Source organism: Anopheles coustani, chromosome 3, assembly GCF_943734705.1.
Source record: "Anopheles coustani chromosome 3, idAnoCousDA_361_x.2, whole genome shotgun sequence".
NCBI lineage: Eukaryota > Metazoa > Arthropoda > Insecta > Diptera > Culicidae > Anopheles > Anopheles coustani.
The window spans coordinates 45,692,378-45,718,902 of NC_071288.1; the positions used below are offsets into that span (position 1 = coordinate 45,692,378).

Consider the following 26,525-nt stretch of genomic DNA (forward strand, 5'->3'; position numbering starts at 1 on the left):
AAAACATTTGATGACCTCATTGTTATGGAGTTGAAGGCTAACTATTCCAAATAATCGCGCATGGTGGCATTTTCTAGACCAGCGATGTGTTTTCTTATTAATTAAAAATATACATAAAATCTCTAGAATCGACCATTCTTTTACGTACAACGTGCAGCTAATACACGTAACAGCCAGTTACAAGGATCTTACGGAATAATGGGGGCGCATGGTCGTTCACTTCCAAAAACTTGTGCTTCGTAATAAAATCCCTTTAGCATTTTTTATGGAAAGAGTTCTCTTAACATTAGATCAGACACCAACACAAGGAAAGGGTAAATTTATTGTACAAAATAATTAAATAAATAATTTATTTACTGCAGTACGCATTGAGGAGTTTCGAGCGCCATCCGGACAACAACTATCCAAACAACGAGACTAGGAATGTTAAGCCCTATGCAGTGAAAACCAGTCCGTGAAGCTCCTCCGTATTTGCTCCGTACTTAATTCTAATTGTCTAATTCTCTTCCACCTCCTGCCCCACGTTGGCATCAGCACGGTCTATAGTTTGCTCCTCCGAGGACTTTCCCCCGGTAGAGTTGTCCGCTTCCGATTCCACCGGTGGAAGGTAAATGGAGTAGATCCTGGAAAATGGAGGAAGCGTCAGTCAGTAAAGTAGAGCCAAAGCCAGTTTAGAGGTATGATGCCTTACTTTGACACGGGATACGACTCATCGACCACGTCGAACATTCGCTTGAAGCGGCATGACAGCAGGTTTTCCTCCGGGCAATAAAGAGCATTGTCAACGGTGAAGGCCTCCAGGGCGGTCAGCGCGAATTCAGTCACCTCGCCGAGCCTTCGCTGGTAGTCGACTGGAAGTGCAAAAGGAATGAAAGGAGCATATGTTACCATGTTTTTCTTCACTTAATGTTATGATTAAAAAACTTTGAAATTACATTTCTTGCTATTCATAATTTATGAACCGCTTTCAAATGGAAACGTTTAGTTTCGGAAAACAATTGCCAGATTTTGTAACTGTCAAATCCACGACCTACTTTGAAACGTTTTTGAAATATCTAAAAACCAATAATTACGAGTTGTTGTTGTTGTTTTAAGTAATTAAATAGATGAGTTGTTTAGATCGTTTTTTACTCATCAGTGGATGAAGTAAATCAATCATTCGAATATAAAACGGAGAAAAATTAACGGTAATTTTGTGTAGCGAAAAAATGTTAGTTTTTTAATTAGTATAAATAAGACAAATCTTCTGCCATCAAAGCTATCCATAAATTCGGTTGTTTTTCAACTTTCGAAAATATCTAAAACGTTTTTGGGTATGCTTATCCTATACCTATTTAGCCTGCAATATCTTTGCATAAAATATGGCCCCCACTAAGGCAACATAAATTATCTTCAACCCGTCATGCGCTGGCCAACGCTAGTTTACTTTAACTCCCTTAGTGCTGTATCGTAAATGAAACCAGGCCTTCCATTTCTCTTTTGGTACGTGCGTCGAATGCATATTACGACATCGAATCGAGTTGATCGATTGATGCGGAAGAAAGCAAACTGCCTCCGAAACCCACAGATTTGTGTCCCGTTGAAACACTCACACTGCAAATCGTACGACCGGCGTCGTTCCTCCTCGCTGCTCTCGTCGCTGTGGCTTCCGCCACCACCGCCGGACGGCTTCAGCGTGGGAATGAAGAACAGCAGGCAGAGCAGGGCGATGAACTTGACGATCTTCTTGAAAATCACCAGCTTGAGCAGTATCTTGGCCACGGTGAACAGGTCGAACTTGAACTTGAGCTTACTGAGCAGCCAATTTTCCGGACTGAAGTACGGCATGCCGTGGCTGACGGGGCCATGCGGTGGCGGTGGCGGGGGATGCGGTGGCCCGTAGATCGGCTTCGGCGGACCGTAGATGGGCTTGGGCGGAGGTCCGTACTCCTTGTGCGGTGCCGGCTGGTAGAGTTCGTTGCCGGTGGACGTCGGAGGCCCGTAGTTGGCCGCCGGGAGACTGTAGTCGTAGGAGCTGGATGGTACGACGTTGTAGTCGCCCCGGGATATCCGGATCGGTGTACCTGGATTAGTTAAAATAAATAATAATAAATATGAAATATGAAAGCAAGATATTTAACACATTACATGACACAAAGTAAGGTTGATCTACGGCATTTATCAAATAATTTAAACAATCTGCAATCGACCTCATTGACCCCTAGCTATTCGAATTTGAACATTCATAATTGCCATATTTTAACCCGTTTAAACTAAATTTTGAAATTAAAAACATGCTCGATTTTAAAATCTCTCTAGTTTAGCAAAAGTCTCGTAGGAAGAATGAATGTTTAGAAAATTTACATGGAAAAATGAAGTATTAGTTTTATTATAGTTTATTTTTAAAAATTAGAATTGTTCTTGGATAAGAGTTAAAAATCGATGCATAGTATTCGTACATATACAACAAACTTTAAGTGAGTTGGGTAATTATTGGACGAAATGAGTTAGTTGAACTTTTTCAATTAATTACTTGAGCTTTCACGACACTTCATAAAAAGTTGTTATCCCTTATTTCAACAATGAAAATACATTCGATTAGCTTTGAAAAAATTGAATTGTCGTATTAGTACATTCTCGTTGGCACATTTCTTCTACAATAAAACTAATCGGGGAAGAATAAAGCTCACATATTTGAAAATCATATAGTTTCTTCGTTGTTGAAATCATAATGCACCCTTAATAAAGTTTATCACGATTTGTTCTATGCTCTTATTTTTAAAACCATGGCACGAAGCAGTTTCGGAGAAAATATCAGCAATGTTCGTTTAGAAGCAGATTTGCGTCCACAAAAATATGCCTTAACTTTGACAAAAGAAAATTGACCCGAAAGTCAGGCCACACGTAATCACAAAGTGCTTTGATGCTTGTAACAGTAATAAAAGTATGTTTTCAGAAATTTTATAATGTATGGTTTTTATCAAACAATCGGTACAATGTGTTTTGAAAATTAAAAATGAAAGTTTCTTATAATAGTTAGAAAAAATGTGTTGATTTGAGATAAAAGAGACTCCGAATGATTGAAGAAAAAGGTTTTCCATAGATTCTAAGTGATTCAGGGTTCTGCTGTGTTATCGAAGAAGTCTTTGCTTAACATTCAGCAAATGACGGCCAGGAATTGAAGTCAAACTTTCTTCCTTACCTTTGTAAGGTACGGCATTTATTTTCTGCGAGTTTCTCAACGCGGCAAGATATGAGTCCTTGGAGTTTTTCGCCTCATCCTCCGGCTCCGCCCGGCACCGACCACCGATGGCCAGCGCGGCGATCAGCACTATTTTCCACATTGCAACACACACAGCTTTGCCCGGTGCTCAAATTTCACGACCAACGTTCTATTTTGAATCACACCAGAACTGCACGAGGCTAACCTGAGCCACACTAACCGGACACTATACACTACACTTCCGGCACAATGTCGAATCTCCTCGGCATCCGCGCCGTTCAGGATCACTCACTTGACTGACGGCCGCTCGACCGCCAATGGTGGCTAAAAAACAAAAGTTCCACTTCACTCACAGTGCCCTCCGTGTGCGGGTCCCTTCCCTTGAAGTGAGGGTTTCTTTCCCTCCCGGAACACTCAAGACTTTGTCGTCAACAAAGTCGCTAGCTCTTCAACGGTGGAGCTATCTCGCTTTCTCCAGCCGCCATTGTTCCACGGCGAATATTTGGACGACATTTTCGTTTTCTTTTATGTTTCCCCCAACGCCACCAGAGAGGGAGAGGCGGAAGAAAGGAGAATCTGCATCTCAACACACACTGCTCCGGTTCAATTGATCAGTCGCTTTTCATAAACAACGAAAAACCTACTGTCACAGTTGGCTTACCTTCCGCCAAAGAGGCTTATTATCATTTTTGTGTGTTTGTGACTTTATTAGCTCCACAATTCATCTCTCCCCCTTCTATTAACGGCAAACATAAGGCACGTGCGCAGTGTTCTCGCGTCGAAAAGAAAGAGAAATTTCTCCAAATATTTCCCTTCCGCCCGAACTGCGAAAACCCGTCCCCCAGCTCAACCAACCAACCTACCAGCCAGACCGAAACGGAACGCATTCAGACGCTATATGGGCTGCGTAGACCGCGAAGAATGCGCAACGTGAGCGCGTGTCACGCATGCTTTGCATGCGTAAATCGGGTAGTTTCCGTCACCAACACCGACCGAACCACTACGCTCCGGGTTCAGTTCGATTTTGTGTCCCCGGCCAATGGCCTCAAACGGGCAAACAATAATAATCGAAACGCCACCACCGCCTGGTACGATGCAGCGCACGTACCACGTGCAACCCCTTTTTTCGTATTCAAATTGACCGTTATAGATCGCAAAAAAAAAACAAGCGAGCGAGCGAGAGGAGCGCTATGGCTGGCGAAAATTTTCACATACCGAACTGACCAAACCACGCATCTTGCTCACGTGCGCATCCACAGGGCACTTGAAAACGCCGCGAGCAAACTGTGCCAACGTTACACGTTTCGGCCGAAGCGGAACTTGCAACGGCGAATGTGGTCACGAACCGAAAGTGGTCGCCATTCCGCACCGAGGGCCGTTTGATTTGAACTACTTTTAAGGATCCCATTATCAGCGTACATCGGCGGGTTTTGTGTTTTCGGAATTATTAGCCATCAGATAAATGATGCTTCCACCGGATCAAGGCATTTATGACGCACGTGGCGAAGCAGCTGGATGGTTGCCTAGGACAATGTGTAAACATGCTTATGTGATTAGTAAAACATGCTTGGATTTAGAAAATCGCTCTTCAATGAAAATTCCGCTTACAAATCGTTCCATTTTAGGTTTTGATTTCCATTTAAAATATTTTAATTCAAGAACGTCATGAAGCCTAGATTCATGATATTATTTTAAAAAAACACACCGTCTTACCATTTTCATGGTGACTTTTTAAATGAATTAATTATTAGAAAAACAATAAACAAATAATTTTAATATTTTTCGATCGTATGGAAATAAAAATAATTCCACTATCCGCTAGGTTTCGGCCGCTATAACAACGTCGACTTTTAATGAGAAAAAATGATCATGCTAAAAAAACTCTGAAAAGTTCAGGTATATTGGTTAAAAATTATATTGTACATTCATAAAATTATATTCTAAATTCTTGGAAAGAAACAAACAACTTACTCCTCGTATTGATAACCCTGCTGCAACCAAGCCACGTTGTGTGTATAACCGTCCGTAAAAATATTCAAATCATCAAATTGGTCAGTAATTCGCCCATAAGTAACTAAAACCTAGGCTAAAAAGGTTTCATTTTGAGAATCGTCTAAGATAATCTGATGTAATGTGTGTATGGAAAGTCTACCAAATTTGTGAAAAATAATTAAAATAAGAAGTGTGTTCTGCATGTTATTTTGATCTTCATGTTTGTTGTTACAAATTTCTAATGGTCGTTGATAACGTCACATTATAAATAACATATAGCTTTGTGATTTCCAGAAGAGTCTTACATTGTTTCGGATAACAGTTCCAAGCAAATCTGCACCTTCATAAAAATCGGTACTTAAGCTGACAGGAGAAGCCCGATTTTCGTACGAAAATGTCGAGTTGAGCTGCACAAAATGAAACAAACACGGCCCAAGGATTATTTGTTACTTTCCATAAGAAAAATATACAAAATGTTTATTTCAGTACTTACTGTCAACAGAGAATAAGTAAGACTTGTTTTCTTGCGTTATCCGTTTCGTTTTCGTTACGCTTTTTTGGGTTTTCTTTTTCTTGTGTTTACGTTCGTTTCTTGTCGATACGGTGTCCTACCGGACAGCATCCTAACCAATGTTTGTCCTTCTGCTCTACATTTCCACATATTAAATTGGAATTTATGTGTTTGTATGTGTGTGTTATTTTCTTTTACTTTCTCCAAACTTCCCTCTTATTAGCTTTTTCTTTCGTTTTCGATCGTTTCCACGTGGCCGGTCGGTAACGGTTCGGGGGTAAATGGGTTTTTATGTAGTTACCGTTGTCGGCGGGGCACGCAAATCGTTTTCTCGTTATATTTTATTTGTTTGTTTCGTGTAACAGAATGCTCAAAACATTTCTTCGCAAAGAAATTCAGGTATAATGAGGAATAGTACTATTAGCACGTGGCGCTAAATTTATTCTTCTTACCAACCAACCGACTGCTATCTCTCCATTCATCCGCTTCCCCGTTTCTCCCACGATCCACCTCTTTCGCTTCCCAAGTGTAACGTTCTCATATTCAGTTCAAGTACATGTTAAAATAATCGTAAAAAAAGTAGTTAAACAGACAAAAAACAGTTTCCTCTTAAAATGGAAAAGTTAGGTTGTGGTATTCCCAATCCCGCCAACAGAGGGATGGAAGCAGTTATTAATTATGGCAACAAGCGAGGTTGCTAGTGTGGATAACAAATGTAAACAGATTTGCCTCCCAACCTCTAAATTCCCAACCATTCGAAAGAATTCTTCCAAGTTCTCTCCTCTTCTTTCTCTGATGATCTGGTTGTGGTTAATCTTTCCACCTTTTCCTCTCTTCTCTATCGCGCACTTTCTGTCTCTTCTTACTAGCATAAGTAAATAGTGCTTTTGCTTGCTTGCTTTGTTTCTTTGTTGACTTTTTTTGTGTGTAGATTGATCACTTTTACTTTTTCACATTTTTTTGGTTTTATTTTTTTGTGTTAGGTTTTATAATTCAGTAAAAATATATATATATTTTTTTTCTTGCAATCCTGCTCTCTGTACTCAGTATTGTTTTTTGTTGGTTTCTTCTTGATTTTCAGTGTTGCTTTTTCACTTCCATTACTCAGCTTCCAATGGAGGGTAATAATACGGGTTCTGAGTAGTGTGCTCTCTGTTTTTCCCCGAAATATGATTAAACGCATAGAGTTCACAAGTTTTTTTGTTTTGTTTTCTTATGTTCCCCAGTTGCTGGAGTATTGTACCTTTGTTTAACTGTGTGGGTTTTTTTTCTTCTTCGTTCAGTTTTCACTCAACGACGTTTGGCCTTCCTGTAGTTAAATTGTGTGTTGTTTTCATGGAGCTTTTTTTCCTGAATCTAACGATCGTTCTTAAAAGTTACTGTTAGCTCCTGGTAGCGTCTCCTTCGCCTTCTTCCTCTTTTCTTTCTCTCTGCACCTTCTCACTCACGGTGGTTGAGCTGTTAGTTTTTCCCAATACGATCCATTTCGACCGGTGTGTTCCAGCTTGTATCCTTGATTGAGTTTCATTTTCGTTGTTTTCCAATACTTTCTTCATTCCAATAGCGTTTAGGTTTTCGTAACATTTTCTACTTTGCTATACTGTTGATGTTATTTTTTTTTTACATTCCACTCTTGGATAGTGCGAAGAACAGAACAGGTCAAATGATATCGCCTGAAGGGTGGAGTTGTACGTTGTTTTTCTTATTCTTTTTTTTCAACCAATGCAATAACACTTCTCTATAATAAATTGGGTTGTGTGTTATGCTGTTAAATGTGTTTGTTTTGTTTTGCACAAATCGAAAAATAATATTGTCCATCTCGCTGACGTTCGCTTGGCTCGTTCTCTCCTCTGCATCCATTCCCGGCAGCACAACAGTGTTGGAGCGCACGTGATGACGTGAAGTCACACCGGCAACATAAAGGCCACCTACCGATAGTGTATGGTGGGTTTATACTCCACAACCAACTGTTGGCTGCCGGTTCAAAGCCTCAGCCCAAAGGAATCATCCATGCGCAATTGTGTGTTGAGTAGTGTTTTATCGTGTATTTTTTTTTTTAACCAGTCTTTTATGTTGTGGCTATGCTTTCTTAAAGCATATCACCATCGTCCCCACCCTCAGAGCTTCTTCTAAACACCCCTAAGCGGGCATCCCACTCCATCATCATTATCTTTCTTCACATTTCTTCACCAAAAACACGCAAGAACAAAACGGAACAAAATAGCAAAATTGTTTATCTGGATTTACGTGTGTCCCGTGTGTGTGTGTGTGTGTGGTTGTGACCAACGGGGCTAAAGGATCGAATAGTTATGGCCTTTCCCCCACACTCGAATATCCACGCCTTCTTCCCTTTACATCCCCGGATGTTGTACACTGCAAGTATTACCTTGCCACAAACGGTCGGGAAAAAAGAGATTGTGAATCATCCGTTAGTTGCTAGAGACTACGAGTTTTCTTTTCCTCCTTCGTAAATGTTCGTATAATGTATTGCTTCTCAACGTCACGGTCACGGCATTAGTATGTCGTTCTAATTACTTTTCTTTTCATCCACATCATTTTTTCGGCTCACCGATCATTCGTTCGTTCGTTCCTTTGGGACTTTGACTACCGGTGAATAATTTACCATTTTAATTTGTTTTATTCGCCTTAATCCCCTACAATGGTGTCTCTATTGTATGTTTTGTAATTTCCGTGCACAATACATTGTTACAGTAACCACTCCTCTCCGCCCGTCATCTTGCTGCTCCGACGACCCCAATGGGCGAAAGGGGGAGGGAGGGGGTCACTCGGTAAAGACGATGATTGCCTTGCTCTTTTGTATGTTTTTTTTCCCGGGTTTAGAATAAACGCCTGCGCGAGTGGCGATGGTAGGTTAATTTCAAGCAACACAATTCAACTGAACTACAAATGCATAGACCGCTTCCCGCCTACCCGTGTATAGCCACAGACACGGCCCTGTGGGTCTTAGGAAGGCTTGTCTTCTTTGACTTAACTGAAAAACAATAGTACGAAAGAATCAGATCATCCATCCTGCACAGACCACGGTAAAAACTAAAGACATGAAGAAAACATTGTGTCGTATGATTTGATTACTGGTTAAAGAAAAATGATTTAAAAAAAGGCAAATATCATAAATTTTCAAAATCAGTACATCCATTTTCTCGTCTGCAATTAACCGGCTAGTGGTGAGTGGTGTTGGGTGATATTCACTTGTTTACGTGAATAAGCTTCTTAGCGTGTTTAGTTCTCGTTTTGTAGGACGAATATTCTTTGTTGTGTGTGTGTTTTTTTCTCACCTCTCCTTCATTAAAAACACCTCGTTAGAAATCGCTCTTATCATCTAATCTTAGTTACTTGTGTTTTAGATTGATTTTCCCACTTCTGGGTTCTGGTTTTAAAACAAAACAACGGTTCACTGGTTCACGACTCCTGCCATCGGGCTGGAAACAGGAGCCTCTCTCAAATGTAACAACGACTAATCAACGAAGTAAATGACGGTAGGAGGTTCTAGTTTCTTAGCGGAGGGCATTCGTGTGTGCGTGCCAAGTGCTCCGAATCTCTTTGTGAAGTGCTAATTGTTCTGACCGCATTTGCATCTCTTCTTCTTGACTTACAATCTCGCAAAGGTAGGTTGGTGGTTGTGTGTTGTGTTTCACAAAGATGCAACTTCATCGTTTCACAACTAAATAAGAAAGCTTATCGAAGAAGAAACGAAAAAGGTGCCAGAAATGAGAACGGATTATTATCGTCATTAATACGTTTAACAACAAACGAGAAAGATCGCTGTTTTTTCGACAGTTTGTTTTCTGGACTCGTCTGGAGGATACGGAATGTTTCCTCCATCCTTTCGAAGACAAATAAGCTTGTCATAGTTCCGCACAGTTTTTCCAGAACTTTTGAACGCAACGTTCGACGTATGCCATTTCCTGAGCAACTGAGAGCACTTCGCTTCCAAGAGCTTGTGATAAGTGAAAAAATAACTGATATATATTTTCTTCATTCCAATCGCCTTTCATTATCTTAACAATTTCATTTTTACCAATTATTATTGCTGCACAGTGGTGCACGAAAAGATCGTCTATTCTGTTAGTTTCCCCATATAGTTTCCTTCTACTGCCTGTCGCTGCTGCCGACAGCAAGGCCAAGTTAGTGGTGTACCTCTACTTCGGTAAGTTTGAAAGTTCAAACAAAAAAAATCAAAATTACAGACAAATTAAAAAAAAAAGAAATTACAGTAAATTTTAATGTAATGAAAAGTTAGAAAAAAAGGTATCTCATAGAGCAAAAATACAATACAATCAGCTACGCACAGTAAAGAAAAAGAAAAATACATCTCTATCTGTAAACAATGTTCTCCCGGTTTTTTTCTTCATGCTCTTCGCTCCTATCTCTCCCGCTCTCGACGTTACACGCTAAAAGAATGTCCCTTATGGTGCCATCCCAGTCGGTTCATGTTTTTCAACTTCAACCCCCTTCGGCTACCGACTAAATAAATTGAATTGAGTGATCAATCCACCACATCCTGCGCGGTTAGAAAATGCGATTCCGATTTGCCCTGGCAAAGTGGCGTTGTTTTGAACATGTTCTCTCTGTCCTATCTAGTCGACGCTATCAAAACAAATTTGATCGATATCCAATCATCGAATGGAAGCCAAGTGTAATGATTTTATGCAAAAAAAAAATCAATATGCAAAACTTCAAACACATTCAATTGAGGTAGACTAACTAAAAGATGGGCTGGTCAAAACAATTATGATGCCGATAGCCGATCACACCTTAACCAGCTCCACGCTTCGATATACAACGAAAGGATCGAACATCGAACAGGCAAACAAATCGGGTAGTTTTTCGCCGAAAAGAAAACGAAAAACTGAGCTGGAACTGGATACTACTATTGCCTGGAAAACATTATCCATTAATTTAATGACGCATCGGACCTGCGGTGATGGTGGGTGGTATATATCGCACGCGATGGAGGAGCCACTGGTGATCGCCAGGCCCAACATGGCAACAAGAGCTGAAGAGATCTGTTTGGACACTAGTGCCCCCGCCAATTGTGTCCACCTTGTTCATGTGACGTTGTTCTGGACCGCTCATCAGCCACTCTGCGTGGTAATGGTGGTGAGGGTGCTGGATGTGGGCGTCGTCGCAGATACGTACGCCGGCTGCGGATGGCGGTAGTACCCACCGGACATCAGCCGGCGCTCCGGAACCACCGTCGTCGGCGCCTTCACTGCTCCGGCAAAGATCTGAATGGTGTCAGCGGGGGACTGCTGTTGCTCCGGCGATGACAGATCTTCGTCGTCCTGCCCCGGTTTCTGCTGCTGCTGGTTCTGATCATCCATCATCAGCTCGTACTGGAACCCCTTCCGGCAGGAGTACGGCGCTTGCGGAATGGCCAGCGGGGCGGCCGTTGCCGCTAGCGGTGACGCATCACCACATCCCGAGAGGCTGCGCGAACGCAACGAAAGCCGACGTTGCATCAGGAGGCTTTCGTTCGGTGGCGACAGACCCACCGGAAGCCCCATACCGGCGGCGATGGCAGCGGCCATCGCGACAGCTTCACCCGGTGCACCGCCACCGTTGCATCCATTCAGTCGGGCGGTGGTAGTCGTCACGTTGCCATGAACGACGCTGTTGCCACTGTGGCTGCTGGCACTGCTTCCCGTGCTGCTACTGTAGACCGCTTCGTCGATGGATTCGATCGGTTCCATTTGCCCACCGTCGGAAGCATGCCGATAGTAGTGACCCTGATGATGTTGCCCCTGCTGATTTTGCTGTTGTTGCTGCTGCTGCTGCAGTTGATACTGCAGGTAGCGAGATGCATCCTCCTCGCCGTCGACGACACCTTCCGCCTTCTCGAGCACCAGATGGTAGCGCGGATCGTCGGTAGCGTCGGCACTACTGCCTGGGCCGAGGTTCAGCTGACCGAAGTCACCGACCATCATCTGGTAGCCGTTGCGCGTTTCCCGCTTGAGGGCGCTCACGATCGTGGTCGAGTTTCCATGATATAGCTTATATCTATTCACATTACTTTGATCACAGTTTATATTACTCCTACTGTGCTGCTGCTGCTGCTGCTGCTGCATTTGCGGCGGTTGCTGCGGTGGTGACTGCTGCTGCAGCAACTGTTGATGCTGGCCATCGCTAGCTCGTCTGGCACCTGCTGCTCCTCCTCCGTCGACAGCGTCGATCGAGGCACGCTGCTGCCCAGCGCCACCACGATACGTCGCTGATGACGATGTCGGATAGCGAGTGTAGGTTTGCTGCTGCTGCTTCTGCGGATAGACCGCACGGTATGGCAAGGGTTTTACCGGTAGCCCACCGCCTCCATTACCGTACCGGTGGTGCTCACCAGCACCGGCGCCGCCGTAGTGGTTATTATTGTAATGACCACCAACGCCGTTGATGTTGTAATGGTTGCCAACATTATTACCACCATAGTGATGCTGTTGCTGCTGCTGCTGCGGCTGGTACTGACTTGGATGGCCATTGCCATTGTTCATCCTACCTGGATGAAGGGAACTACTTCCGCCGCTATTGCTAAGATTGCCAGCGTTGTTACTAATGCTACTATTATTGGTTCCTCCGCGATTGTTGTACTGATGGTGGTTAAAGTTAGTTGTGTTGCCGTTGTTGCCGACCTTGGCGCCGCCGAAATGACTGCCGTTGCCATTGTTGTTGTTGTTGTTAATGTACCGGTGGTGGTAACCGTCGGCGTCCTCCAGCCCATCGTCGTACCGATGCTGGTGGTGCTGGTTGGCGTTGGCATTGTTGCGCCAGGACGACAGCGATGCTGACGACTGCAACGGATAATGCTGCTGCTGACCACCAGCACCACCACCAACACCACCGTTATGCTGATGATGATGGCTGTGGTGATGATGGTGAGGTGGCACATGCTGCTGTCCCTGGTGGTTGTTGTGATGATGGAACTGCGATCTCTGCGACTTGATCGACACCGAGTGACGGATATCAATACTGTCGGACGATTCGTGGTTATTGTTGTTTCGCAGCAGGCGTCCATACCTGGAGCCACCACTCATGTTGTTGCTGTTGCTACTGTTGTAGTTGTTGTTATGGTAATGGCCACCGGGAGAGGAGGCAGCACCACCTCCACCGCCACCACCGTGCGAAAGGTAGCTGTAATGGCCACCACCATTATTATGGTATCGGTACGAAGTTGCTGATGACGCCGGCGGATGCGAATGATGGTTGCTATGGTGATGATGGTGGTGGTGGTGATTGTGGTGATGGTAACTACCACCGATACCGGCTCCACCAGCTCCTCCATGATGGTGGTGCTGCTGCTGCTGCTGCTGAGGATGCGAATGATAGTGACCACTGCGGCCACCTTTGTAGCTCGCCCCAGCGACAGTCGACGAGGGTGTGTACTGCGACCGGTTATGTTCACCGTTCGAGAGTGTACCGTTGCCCCGATAGCGCCAGCTGGCTTCGGGCGGAATATCTCCACCTCCGATGCGCTTGTTGTTGCCGGTCTCGATCATATCCTTCGATCGCAGCACCGAAGAACGAGCTGGTGACGAATGAGTGGAGGATGGAGGCGAATGATTGCCGCCATTCTTAATCATCCCGCCAACCGTAGGTCGTCGCTCCTGCTCTTTGACCACCACCACAATCGGATCGGTACCACCACCAACAATGCCGGTCGCGGTCGATGAATCGGAATTTTGCAATCCTTTGTCACTACCGCCAACCAGAAGATTCACCTGTTCCTGCTCTCGGCGACCGTCACCGTTAGTGATGCCAGCACCGTTAACACCGGAAGACGTCTGCTCTACTATCGGCACCACCACTGCCTGGGCAGCAACACCGGTGTCGGCGGTGTTAACGTCGGCAGCTTCGGTGACGGTAATCACAACGGACGCCGCCGGCGGCAGCGGCGACACCTTCCCGTTCTGACGATCGATGGAAATATTTTGGTAGCTGCTATTGCGACCCATGTCGCCGCCGTTTGACTGAGTCACGTCCTCCTCGCCACCTTCGTCATGCTGCTGTTCCGTCACTTTCTTCTTCTTCTCACACTGCTCGTTCACAACATCTTCATCACAGACTCCGTTGGATTCGGTTCGCGCCGTGGCGAACCCATCCACCACAATATTGTTCTTCTTCGTCATCGTTTCCGCATTGTCCGCCACCAGGTTCGGGGCGGGCTCGCTTCGCTGCACCGAGAGGGACACTTCTTCTCCAGCGACTGGCGCTCCTCCGTTGTACGACGGCTGATAGATGTTCGGGCGCTCCTTCGTCATGTAGTCGTAGCGCATGGAAAAGTGCTGCATTATGACGCGCTTAACCGCCATGGCCGATTCGGCAAAGTGGGACAATTCCAGGGCGGACTGGTTCCTAAAAAAACAAGAGGGCACAGCAAAGAAAGGAAATTAACGAGCGTTCCGCAAAAACTGGACCACAATCTTTATGGCAAGCTTAACGGGCTTAACGGGCTTAACGGCCTTACCTTCGAATGACCCCCGGCGTCTTCAGCACCCGACGACGCTGCTTCTCCTTGTTCACGTCGGAGTTAATGCCACCGACTAGGCAGACCGTGTCGTCTGTGATGCGAATCCACGGATGCTCCAGCACGGCCGTGGCGCTCAGCCGCTTCGGGGCCTCCTTCACTAGCAGCCCCCGGATCAGATCCTTCGCCTCCTCGCTTACGTCCATCCACTCGCTGTCCGGGAAGCAGAAGCGTCCCTCCTGGATCGATTCGAACAGCAGCTCCTGGCAGGTGCGACAGTTTTCTCCCCGGTTCCACCCACAGTCCTGCTCGCAGTTGCCCGAGAATGGCGGATAACCGCACAACAGAATGTAGGCAATCACGCCCAGCGACCACAGATCGCACCGCTTGTCGTAGTAGTTCGATTCACCGACGAACAGATCGACAACCTCCGGTGCCATAAACTCGGCACTTCCAACCTATGAGATGCCAATAGTAAGCGAAAGTTAGAATTAGGAGTTCCATGTTGTGCTTAACATTAAACGTAATACAAATCGACAAAAGCGAGCGAAATGAACCCACTCCAAGTTCCCATATCTGCAAACATGATCGATCACAATGACCGCAAACTAAAACACTTTCACTAGCTTCGTTCAACAATAAACACCACCGATTGATTGGATGGTGGTGGTTTAGTTATGATCCACCGCAAACGTCCTTCTATATTGAAACTATATTTTCCCCCATTATCACACAACCCATTCTTATCGCAATCCACACAGGGGGATGATGAGGTCAAGCAACGGTAGGAGATTAAAAAAAGAAAAGAAAAAATAACCACCCTTCTCGAAACCGGCGATATTTCCTCGAGCAAACAAAAACAACCCGGTATCGTCACCACTTCACACCTTTTTGTGCAAAGTGCGACTTCCATTCCAACAAGCCGTTGATCTTCGCACGATCTTCTTCTCCTCTGCAATTTTTTTTAACTTTTTCTATTTCACTAAAAGGTAAATCGAATGAAACATGGACACGTATGACAAGAGTTTCACTACTTAACAAATAAATGTTTGGCATATGCATAAATGTCTCCATTTTAAATTTGCATCCAATAATCTATTAGATTATATATATGTAGCAAATGGATGTGTTATAAAGTATGTTTAAAATTGTTGTCGAGCACAGTTTTCAATGTTGTCATAATCTACGAAAAATATACTGCCAGTTAAAATTACATTATTGAATGCCTATATGAGCTATAATTCTACGCATCATCTATTCTACCACAAGTTGGGCAGTGGCGAACTTTTCCATTAATTAGGCAAATTGTACGGTATTCGGGAGCTGGCCTCACCGCTGGCAGCACATTTTATCACATCGATAAGACTATATGTGTAAGCAACGACGGTACAACAAATCGCAAATCGGAGCTGCTGCAAAGAAGAAGGTCAATACACCGGTCAAAACCAAACCAAAACCCTCCCGCTGCTTCTCCTCTTTGGTGTGACCCCCTCCTACGTTGCCCAGACGCGAGGCAGTCGACGACAAAATCAATTACCCCCTTTTCTGTCGCTTATCGCGATGAGGAAGCTATTCCTAGGCGCGCCTTGACAAGGACAGTGCGGGCTGGATGTGGGAAGCAACCACTACCATTTTGCGAGAGTCTAAAGCCCCGGGAAGAGGAGCGTAGTAATGTGGCGGCGGATTGTGAACCATTGGGAGGATCGCGTTTTATCATCTGCGAACACACACGACGGCTCCGCATATGGACACCCGCCTCATACAGTGACAAGAAGATGCTCGCGGATGGGGTGGTACGCGGGGAAAGGAACCGGAGGAGAGGAGGTTCGCTATCTTCGCCAGTTCATTTAATTTCTACCGACACGATGCAAAGACGAATAGGCAGGGGAGTTAGGGAAGTAAAGCGGACTGTTATTGAAGTAAGTGTGATATGGATGTTGACCCATAAAATCAAAATATAGAAAAAAGGGAAAACATTGAGACAACTTTAGTCACTCTTATCGCACATTTGTACCGTTTGTACAGAGAGAGACGAGACGCATGTGCGCACGGTCTCCCCGAGAAAGCACTGAAGAAAACATAAAAAAAGATAATCTCCTTGCTTATAAGGTGATAAGCGGAAACGAAAACAACAACAAACGGTTCACAGTCAGTACACCGGATCAACATTAAACCCCCCCGTCGTTTACCGCTTGCTCTCTGGTCCTGTCTCTCTTTGGCCCTCTTTGGCCGTCTAAGCCCGAATTCAATCCGAAACCTACCGGTGTCAGTAGCTGCGGTGTGGCGGTCGGAGATGAGATGTTGGTGGTGAACTTGATCCCCGAGCCGAGATCGAAGTCGCAGATCTTGATCGGGCAGAGCTTGTCCGGGTAGACGCACAGGATGTTCTCCGGCTTCAGGTCCCGGTGCGCGATGCCCTTCTTGTGCAGGAAGTCCAGCCCGGACGCGATCTCCTTGATGATCTGCGCCGCGTCGTACTCGGAGAAGCAGACGTTCTCCTGGATGCGCGTCAGCAGCGGCCCGCCGTTGATCTTCTCGAACACTAGATAAAACTTTTCCTCATCCTCGAAAAATTCTAACAGCTGCAAGATGTTCGGGTGCCCCTGGCAGTGGTGGAACGTTTCCACCTCGCGGAAGACACGGGCCCGCGCGTGCCCCGGTATCTTGTCGATGATCTTCACCGCGTACTCCAGCTCGGTGTAGATGTTGATGCAGGTCTGCACCGAGGCGTACGCACCCTCGCCCAGCACTTCGCCAGTTAGCTTGTACAACTCTACGGAGAGAAAAGATAAAATAGCAGGGTGGCAAACGAAAACATGTTAGAGACAATTGTTAACACCTTTTGCAGTTAATTAAGTTTTTTTTGCTGCTGATTGTAGTGATTTTTTTTTTTTGTTTGTTAACCCATGTTTTCTTTATCACATTCCGAACTAATTCACTCCCACGATTGAAAAATGCAATCCATGCTCTAAAAGAGCAAATTCCTACTCGCTCCCGCGGATCGCGGATACGTGTGTGGGATGATCGCGCCCGAGAGTTACTCATTCCGAAGTAGAAGTCAAATGAAACAGGCTTTTTTCACACCTGCATATGCGCTAAGCACCCTGCCGCCGTTTGCCGGAGCAAGTTAGATTTGAGATTGAATCACGTTAAGCTCAGATGGAAGGGTTGAAATTTTCAATAATTTTAATTGAGAGTTGAATCATCTTAACAATTTGCCGTAAAAAAAAAAAAGCTAAATTGACCACATTCAAAGTAACGTTAACCTGTAACCCGCATTTCTGCGGAACAACGCAGAGGTTCTTTTTATGATCTTAAACTTACGTTCGTATCAATTCACATTTGAATCATTTAACGACATTCGAGATGATTAGACATTCAATGCAATCGTCGGAAAATTGACGTCTACTAGCAGACAGTAGCAGAACATTCGATCGTCGGAATGTTCGCTTCGCAAACGCCATGGCAGTTCTCGGTGGGTGCAAAGTGAGGCACTAGTTTCACGAATCAGATCTTAAACTGGCTGCCTCTCCCCGTACCCTCAGTCACACCCGTTGCTCCACAACTGTGCGCACACCTTGTTAAGAGGGAGGGCACCGGCATTCGAGCAGCGAAGCGTGGCGTTGCGTGCCACCTCTCTCGGAGGAGACGGGAAGGTCGGCGACGGGGGGAGACGACATATTGAAAGTACACGGCGCGAGGGAGCGAGGAAGGGAGAAAAAGAAGGGCAACGCCAGCCGATGATGCCGTGCGAGCGAAGGAGCCACAGCACAGCAAGCAGCGCCACCGTGCGCGATGCCTTCCAATGCACTTACCTTGAAAACATGACGACTGCATCGAAGAACTGGCGCGTTTCTTTCGGCGCCGCTTGCGCTTCATCTCCTCCTTGTGCCGGTTGAAGTCCGCCTGTCGTTCGGCTTCGGAAAGCATGCGTGCCTCGGTCGATTCATTTCCCGACACCTCCTCGGTGCTGTACCGTGCGACTTCGGATTTGTGGATGGTTGAATCTAAAACGAAGAACGAGAATAATAAACCATTCGAATTAAAGCGTACAGAAATGTTGGATACTGCGGATGGATTATCAAATGTTTCAGCTCCCAATTTCTCACGATCGACAAGCACCGTCCCTGTGAGGCTCTCCTTTAAGTTCATTGTTCACTATAGATTTAACATGTTTACCTATTTTCGTCGGCGAGACTTTGGTTACTAAGATTCAAAGCCATTCAAAGCGAAGTGGTAACGGGTATGAACATTTAATTTGCAATCGTGAACTTGAACTCAAAACTGGGGTGCTTGGACGCCCCCATTCACTAATGTTGCACAAGCTGGTTTCAAGCTAATCGTCAAAGCTTGTGCTGAGCCTGATCGACAACAGGGTTCTTTTAGCTTTTTCTAAAAAGGATACTTGCCCTATTACAAATACTGGTCCCTACTACGCAACACCGCGCACGACCCCCGACAATCCGAAAGTGGTAGGAAAAAGCAGACCAGTTTTAAAATAATCCTTAAACACAAAAAGACCAGCACTTGTTTCAGGTAGTTTACATTACATGTCGTCGAAGGATATGTTCAAAGCAGTTTATCTTATATTGTTTTACAGGTGGGCATAAAAAGGATACATTTTCCCTAACCGGCTTATTGCAAACGTCAATCCATTCCCCAACACTTCTTCGACATTGTCAAACTGCACCCACAAAAACAGCACCTTTGCCAGCAGTGACGGTCGTCTCTGTAGCCTATTTTCGGCCATATTTAAAGGACTATGAACCTCTCTCGTCGCGGATATGCAGTTGCATTCTACGCGCTTGTTTTTCGCCAGACAACCCATCTTCGTGAACTCAGACCGCGGTCCGGCGCGGTTTGTTTCGGGGAAAAAACGTTGCTCAGCGTCATAATACACCAACCAAACTCTCTTTCTTCACCTTCCGGTTCCGTTCGAAAAGCATGAGATGACGAAACCGAGGGCAAGACTTACTTGGATGATTATGAGGAAATTTCCTTAAAGTGTCTCTCCCGTCAATCGCCGGACACCCACGACACCGTTTTGCCGGGAATTACGCTCCTCGAGCGACGACTCAGAGTTTTTTTTTCACTTGCTCGCTAATAAGATCAACAAGGAAGATGTATATATCGGTCGAGTTATTTATGCACCACACAGTGTACCACACACCGTTCGCGGTCCCTTGCCGCACCATGATGCTGTGTTGTTGCTGCTGCGCCGGCGACAACAACAAAAACGTGCTACAAATATATTTGGCCATCGTAATCATCCTCAACATCTCCGCCGTGCAATACCCTCTGCTTCAGCCCATCTACCCCCTGCCTGCATTCCCGGTTCGCCATCATCTCATCCTCTCGGACCGAGATGTGCGCGAGACGTCATTTTCGTGGCGTACATATGCACGGCTTATTTTTTGAAATATTTTCTTCCTTATCCACCTCCGGCCACTCATCATCGCATACTGGGCGGGTGAGTGGGTGAGGGGGAGCCGCACACATTCATATACACGATGATGTGTTCGAGGTCATCTTCTCGTACGCCGCTTACTTTCGACCGGTGTGCCGAAAAACAACGTGCTTTTCGCGTTTGAACGTTCCTGTAAAGTAAAGGTACACAGAAAACCGGTCCACAAGCAGCCGGCCACCATCAGTCGTTGGGGCCAATGAGATGGCAGGAATAGGCGATGGAGTACTGCGCCCGGGGGAGAATCGATAATGTTTTTGGGCTCGCGTAAATTCGCACAACAAAAACAACCCTCAAACTACGCCGCCCCCTGCGTGCAATGGCGGCCTGATTATTCTTGTTATTATTTTGATACTGATGTTGTGCGACGGGCGCGTCATCGTCAGCCATCCGTCACCGATTATTCTGTGCCGGTGGAGTTCCGTTGGCCGGCATGGGGCCATCGTTTGGTTAGCCTGTTTAATGCTGGCCAAAAACAAAAACTAAAAGAGAAAGAAGGCAGGAGGATTGGCCGACCGAGGCCGGTTTTTGTAACGTGCGTATCGTCGCATCCGGCGTGTTGGCCAAAACAACAATAAATCGGAGCCATTTTTGTCGGTTACACGACATGGGATACGCAAAAGAATGTTTCTTCCCGCAAATGACGCCGAAATGTATCCATCCTCAGATCCCTGTCAGCAGTTTTTTTTTTCTATCTGGTGAGAGGAGGTTAGGTTCTATAAAGCTGAATGGAGGAGGCAAAGATCCACGGCAACGTGTTTTGGGTCCGCATCGTGGAGATCGGTGCCTATTGCGTGTTAAATTTGGCGATTCGTCGTCGAAGCACACCACGGTCGCACCATTTCTATCCGTACAACGGGGCCGGGTGCTCGTGTTTGTGCGTGACAGCGAACGACGAACCGACCGAGCGCTCTGTGTTGGTAAACGCATTCACCGGATCGAACCATACTGCCCCACTGCCGCTGGCTTCCGACCACACACCACTTCCCACACGCAGGCGCTTCTATCTTTCATTTTCATTCCCTTCAACATTCTTCATCACAAAAACATCATCCCCATTTCCTGCGGCAGCAGGCGGCGCTGCTCGTGTTGGTCGTGTGAAGCGAGTTCGTTGGCAGCTGCGCAAGTGTGTGCGCTGTCTATCTCGCACAACATCAACACACTGTTCCACTTCGCTAACCAAAACGTAGTGCACAACCTTTGGTTTTACGTACCTTGGCAAACGATGCCTCTAAAAAAAACAGAGTTTCATTGACGAAAAGCAATGTACCACCCGATATTTCTTGTTTCTAACATGCACGATCCAACAGTGGATAAAATAAAATCGTCAAACGCTTTTTGGAAGCTTGCCAAGAACCGTCCTTCCCATTTACGCCGGAGTCGGATAGTCTCTCCGGTATGTCAAAAGTGCGTCGTACACAACCTGCGTTTAATATACCGTGAACGCAGGTGCCACAATCGCACTACACCATACGCAGCGGATCGTGTAGCAACACTGGGCGCTGGTGGATGTGTGTGTACCTTAGGGCAACTGCTGTGGGTACGAACGAGAAGAAGTGAGGCATATGGCCGGCAACGAGAAAGGACAGAAAGAGACAGGAAGAAAAAAAAACAGACCACAAAAAAGTGCATACGTGCGCACCGAAACGCAATTCTAGCAACGGTCGTTTTTGGGAAGGAAAACTGTCCCAACCGTTCGGGAATCCTTTTTGCCTGACCAACTGGGGTGGAAAAAAGCAACATGATGCACTCGCTAGGGTACACAAAGGGACGAAAAACCCGTTCAAAGGTTGGGTTGGCTGGCCTGGCGATGTTTTTGTTCGCTTGATGAAGAAGAATCTCTTTCTCACGGACCAGAGGGGGCAACAAGTAGTAAAATGGATTTTATTCATCCAATCCATGTAGAAAACAACAGGGGCCGTGTGGATTCAGGTGGGTGTTTCGCTACCGTAAGCCGGCTGTGTGACTGGACAATGAGGAAATGTATTCCAAAATGTCGTTCGAAAGTCGAATACAAATCAGCGACGACGAATAAGTCGCACTGAATTGTAATATAAAAAACATGTTCTTACCACCGCTTCTTGCGTCTTCATGTCAACCCGCTCCTCTTTCTCTATCTACTGCCGTTCCGTGGTGACTGTATGTAAGCAAGCAGGTAGTTTCTTCTTTATCTTCAACAATTTTCATTGCCGTAGTGGCGCTGTTAATTGAACGCGGCGAGGCGATACGAAAGCAAAAGAACTAAATATACAGCTCCATAATCATCACCGCACCGAAACTGGCCCGATTGTACCACCATGGCGTAGAATAAGACTATTTTCTTTTCGCTGGTTCACTGCCTGGTCATCAATACCGGCATCGAAAATTAAGAATCCCCATCTTCCTGCCCATCCTGCATGCCACCGTGTAAAGAAAACAAGCCATTCCATACTCACCGGAATTCACGTCGCAATTCTCCTCAACAATGCGTTCGACCATCGTTGCTGGGGATGCCGGATGATGGCGAAGGCACTCCCGCGTACTCTGGACACACGCTCGGTCCTACTCACTCACGCCGCGCTGCGGGAGTTTGCAGCTGCTGCTGCCGGAACTTTCCAATGTCGCTCCACTATTTTACACTGCAGCCGCCCACTGAGGACCGCCGGCGGATAATCGATGGTCGGGTCGGAGTCTCTGGCCGGAAGAAAAGCGCCGTGTTAGCAGGTAGGCGCACGGATCACGTCAAAACAGCCTGCCGTAGCACTGAAGAATCAGCTGCGAAGGGGTTGTGTGTATGTGATGCTGGCAAAACGGAGGGCGCTACAATTTTGGGATTGTGGGGTCCTTTCCTGCTCGGTGCGGGGAAGGGTTCGAGGGGAAGATGGTTGACTGTTTTGCTGCTCCGCTGTGCCACCGGTATCCGCGCGACTGTAAGCCCGAATCACAGCTTCCCTTTCCCAACGACGACGGTTTGCTCACTCCGAGACGGGATATATATTGTGTGGTGTAAGATGATGAAAATGGTGTTTCAAATAAACACTTAAACAGCGGACACACCAGGCCGAAATTCGTTCCTCTGACTAGCTACCCATTACGATCCATCGACGTTCAAATTCCGACTGGTTTGCTCGCTGCAAACTTCGACAATCGTACGATTCGACCAAAGTTACATTTACGAACAAGGTTAGATAGGAGTAAACGTCGAGACATTTCATTTGAGCACAACGTCAGTCAGGGAAGGAGGTCGGATTTGGAACGCTGCATTTTGACAACAGATTTAAATTATCAACAAAAATCCGTTAGGTGGTTCAATTTTCGGGTGTACTATTGACCTTTCTTTTTTAGATTTCACTCACAGAATAATAGTGGAAATATTTTGAAACCAATTCTTCAATATAAAATAATAAACTATTTGATATGGTATGCCCGGTTGACAAAAATTCAAATTTTTTGCAGCTGTCATGTAGTACCAGCAAGTTTTTCCATGGCAGATTGCTGGGACTCTTGCTGGAACTACATAGTACCAGCAACAATGTCAATTTCTGTCAACCGGGTGGAGATTTTCTATCTATTTTTTTACCAGAATCCAAGGACTTTCATCTTTCAATACATGTATGCATCAAAATCCCTTATTTTATTAAACACTGTAGCAAACAGAGGAGAAAAAGATATGTTTTTGTAATTCTTTTAAAATTACAGTCGGTATCCGACTTACGCGGATAATGGGGACCAGAGAAATCCGCGTATCTCGAATATTGCTTGACACATAGCTTATAGTAGGAGCTACGAGATCACGTTCTTGTGTACATGTATCATAGAATATAAAAAAAAATTTTGTCCGTTAATATGAATGCAATGCATACGTGTTCGATTAAAATAAATTGCAATAAACGAAATAAACGCTTCGTAAAATCGTAAGTTATGCAAATTGTAATTTACATACTTATTAGTGTGGTTGTACATCTCAGGAATTTACATCGTTGTTATAAACCCAATCTACTGTCAAATTTTGAAAACCGCGTATCTCCGAATCCGCGTATGTCGAGTACCGCGTATGTCGGATATCTACTGTATGTCTGTCAAGAGTTATTTTTGATTTACTAGCTGATGGGTGAAGCGTTTATTTAAAAAAAACGGTAGCGATTTAAAAGTAATTTTATTTTATTTTAAAACTAGATAGTTTTCACCTAATTTTTCATCGTATTTTGAGAAGCGCAATCAATTTTTGTCACTCCTAAAAAAGAAAACGCTTGACTGGTAAGTAGGTTCATTTTTTTTGAATATAAACAGGAGAAGATGGGAACAAAATTTGTAAGAATCACACGTTCCACATTTTTGTTTTTAACTAAGGCAAATTTTCTCGTATCTTTGGTTTTTTTTATTTCCAAATTAATTGCACCAATTGATTAGTTACATTTATCATAAGCATAACAACGGATAACATTACAACGGATGGTGAACACACATGACGCAGTTGGGCAGGGTACAGCGTGGCGCTAGATTCGGCGCAATGTGACTAAATGAGACCGGTATAGACATAGGCAGCAACCACTTTGGATACGCGATGAACGGGGAATATGTGTTCGGGGTAACCGGTGGTTGTACCTGCAGGGAAATAGAACCACTTGTACTCAATCCGGGTTTAAAGATAAGTTTATTAAATTAAGAACTACCATTTGGGTGCTGGTGGTGGGAGTAGACGGTGGATTCATTGTTGGTGGCTTGAAGGCGCTGGTGTTCTGCGTTTGACTGCACTGCTCGATCGCCCTCAGAAGATCAGAATCGCAGCGCTTTAGGATAAGCTCAAGCACGGATCGTTTTCGATGGGGAAACAGTTTTGCCAACATATCCAATGCATTTTGGGAGACCGCTATACTTGTGACTTCTGAAGGAAGGAAAATTGAATGGGAAAAATGCATTGATTTTACCTCGGCGTATTCGACTAAATTACCTTTTGGCTTGTTCAAACGCAAGCTATCCTCGGTCAAATCGAATCCGGCAGCCCCGTCCGAGGAAGTCGATGAAGTGACATCAACCGATGCCGTGGACGACGTTGGCGATGGGGAGGGACACGGTTCTGTGACGGTCATGCCGTAAATTTTGCCCGGAGGTAGTGCCTCCAGCTGTGTTCCTGTTTCGGTGGAGGCCAAGCGCAATGCAATCGCATCTTCGACTGCCTGTTGTCTTTTGAGGGCAACCTGCGCGAGAATGAATGAATAAAGGAATTGTTTTCATCTCAAATTAGCTTCTGTTTTTTGCTGATTTATGTGTTATGGGCAAATTATTTGGTAGCCACTGTTCTGATTATATGCTAGAAATTCTATGAGTAACACGAAATAAAAACTAGATTATAAAACGCAAAAGTATTATTTCCATCCATGCATTCAAACGAATAAGTTTAAAACTGTAGTACCCTTTTTCGGAATAAATTTTACATTCGTATCCAACCAATGTGAAGCGACTTTTAGAAAGTGCCATAGTTTTACATTTACTTCACCGTGATTTTTTCGTTTTCGCATGCATCTATTTATGTTGCTGCAAACATTTCGTTGTGCAATTATCATTTTTTCTAGATCTTGTGCTTTTTTTTTGCATTATTTTATCTTCATTCATCCCACTTCCAGAATATTGATTTGATTACAATATTTTTTTCGAGATGCTGAACCTTTTTGGAATTTCCGTTCTTCTGTAATTTTTTCTACATGCGTATCTGGTTAGTTAGATTATTTTTTTTTGTAGCAACACTCGCTAGAGTAATCGTGGACTTATACTAAAAAAGAAGGTATTACGGATATTGTATATAGTTCATACAATCTTCATTATTTACAACTATTTTGTTCCATAAAATCCATTTTTTAGTTCTGATTTCGGTGTTGCGTTTTGTTTAATTTTATCGCCTTATTTTTTGTAATGTCTAATAGTAATAAGTGTTCTAATAAATGATTCGATGGAATCTTGAATTTAGTTTAGCATCTCAAAAATCATATGTTAAAATGTTGTGTTGGAGTAATAATGCATGTTTTAGCGAAGGCTAGAATCCTATTTCTATTCTATGACGTTAGAACCACTCTTTAAATTTCATCAAAATAAAATAAAAAAAAATGCAACCAATTGAACATTTCGCATTAGCATCATTCACTGGAACTTAGTTGCAATCTAACGTAACGGTTTCCATTCCCTGCTCCGACCTACCTGAGCCGCCATAATCTTCTGGCGGGAAAGTATAAGCTCACACTTGGCGCACCGACAGTTCCGGTACGTGCACAGCTTCTTGTGACCACGCAGTCCCGATATGACTCCGTGGTTTCGGCAGCGGGCACACTTTGGCACCCGGAAATTGGATCCACCACCACCACCACTACCACCACTAACACCACCCACAGATCCACTTGCCGTACTCGAGGAGCCACCACAAGCCCTACTATTACTGGCTCTTCCACCACCCGTTCCACTACTCATATCCTTAACCGACTGATTGCTTCCAGAAGATGCAGCTAGAGATCACCAATTCGTGATGACTGCTTCAGTCCCATCCAGCAATAACGCCTCAGATGCACACAGCCACACAGAGAGCTAGCAGCTTCCAACTTTACCGCACGGGAACGGAAACGCAACTGAAGCAGAGATACCGATCTGAAATCATGCATCTCCCTGACATCGCGAAGCAGCCCGAACTCATCTCACTCCGCCCCCGAAATAGCAGATGATGCTACAGAGAAGACGATATGTTACATGGCGCAAGGAAACACTGGCACTGATACCGGTAAATAAACAACCTACCGAGAGACTCGCCAGCGTTGGATACAGCCATTCCGTTGAACATAACCAGCTTATTATATACTTAACCGGATACATCGCTTTTCCCTGTCGCTATTTCATACATAAAATAATCGAGAAGTGG

The 26,525-nt window shown here is 45.0% G+C and overlaps 3 protein-coding genes across 3 annotated transcripts; all 3 read right to left on the reverse strand.

Annotated features, from left to right (window-relative positions):
• Positions 1-496: 496 nt before the first annotated feature.
• On the reverse strand, positions 497-3,323 carry LOC131262036 (uncharacterized). The gene is made up of 4 exons (XM_058263947.1): positions 3,182-3,323; positions 1,593-2,063; positions 692-851; positions 497-623 (listed from the first exon to the last, which is right to left on the reverse strand). The coding sequence occupies exons 1-4, from the start codon at positions 3,321-3,323 to the stop codon at positions 497-499; spliced, it is 900 nt and encodes a 299-aa protein (XP_058119930.1).
• A 3,929-nt stretch (positions 3,324-7,252) lies between these two features.
• Positions 7,253-22,725, reverse strand: LOC131259776 (filaggrin-2). Its single transcript, XM_058261362.1, has 5 exons — positions 22,081-22,725; positions 17,997-18,188; positions 16,443-16,954; positions 14,182-14,639; positions 7,253-14,069 (listed from the first exon to the last, which is right to left on the reverse strand). Exons 1-5 carry the CDS (start codon positions 22,121-22,123, stop codon positions 10,802-10,804), a joined length of 4,473 nt encoding a protein of 1,490 aa, XP_058117345.1. The 5' UTR covers positions 22,124-22,725; the 3' UTR covers positions 7,253-10,801.
• A 1,342-nt stretch (positions 22,726-24,067) lies between these two features.
• Positions 24,068-26,083, reverse strand: LOC131259777 (doublesex- and mab-3-related transcription factor dmd-4). The gene is made up of 4 exons (XM_058261364.1): positions 25,817-26,083; positions 24,576-24,822; positions 24,298-24,509; positions 24,068-24,229 (listed from the first exon to the last, which is right to left on the reverse strand). The coding sequence occupies exons 1-4, from the start codon at positions 26,081-26,083 to the stop codon at positions 24,068-24,070; spliced, it is 888 nt and encodes a 295-aa protein (XP_058117347.1).
• Positions 26,084-26,525: the final 442 nt, after the last annotated feature.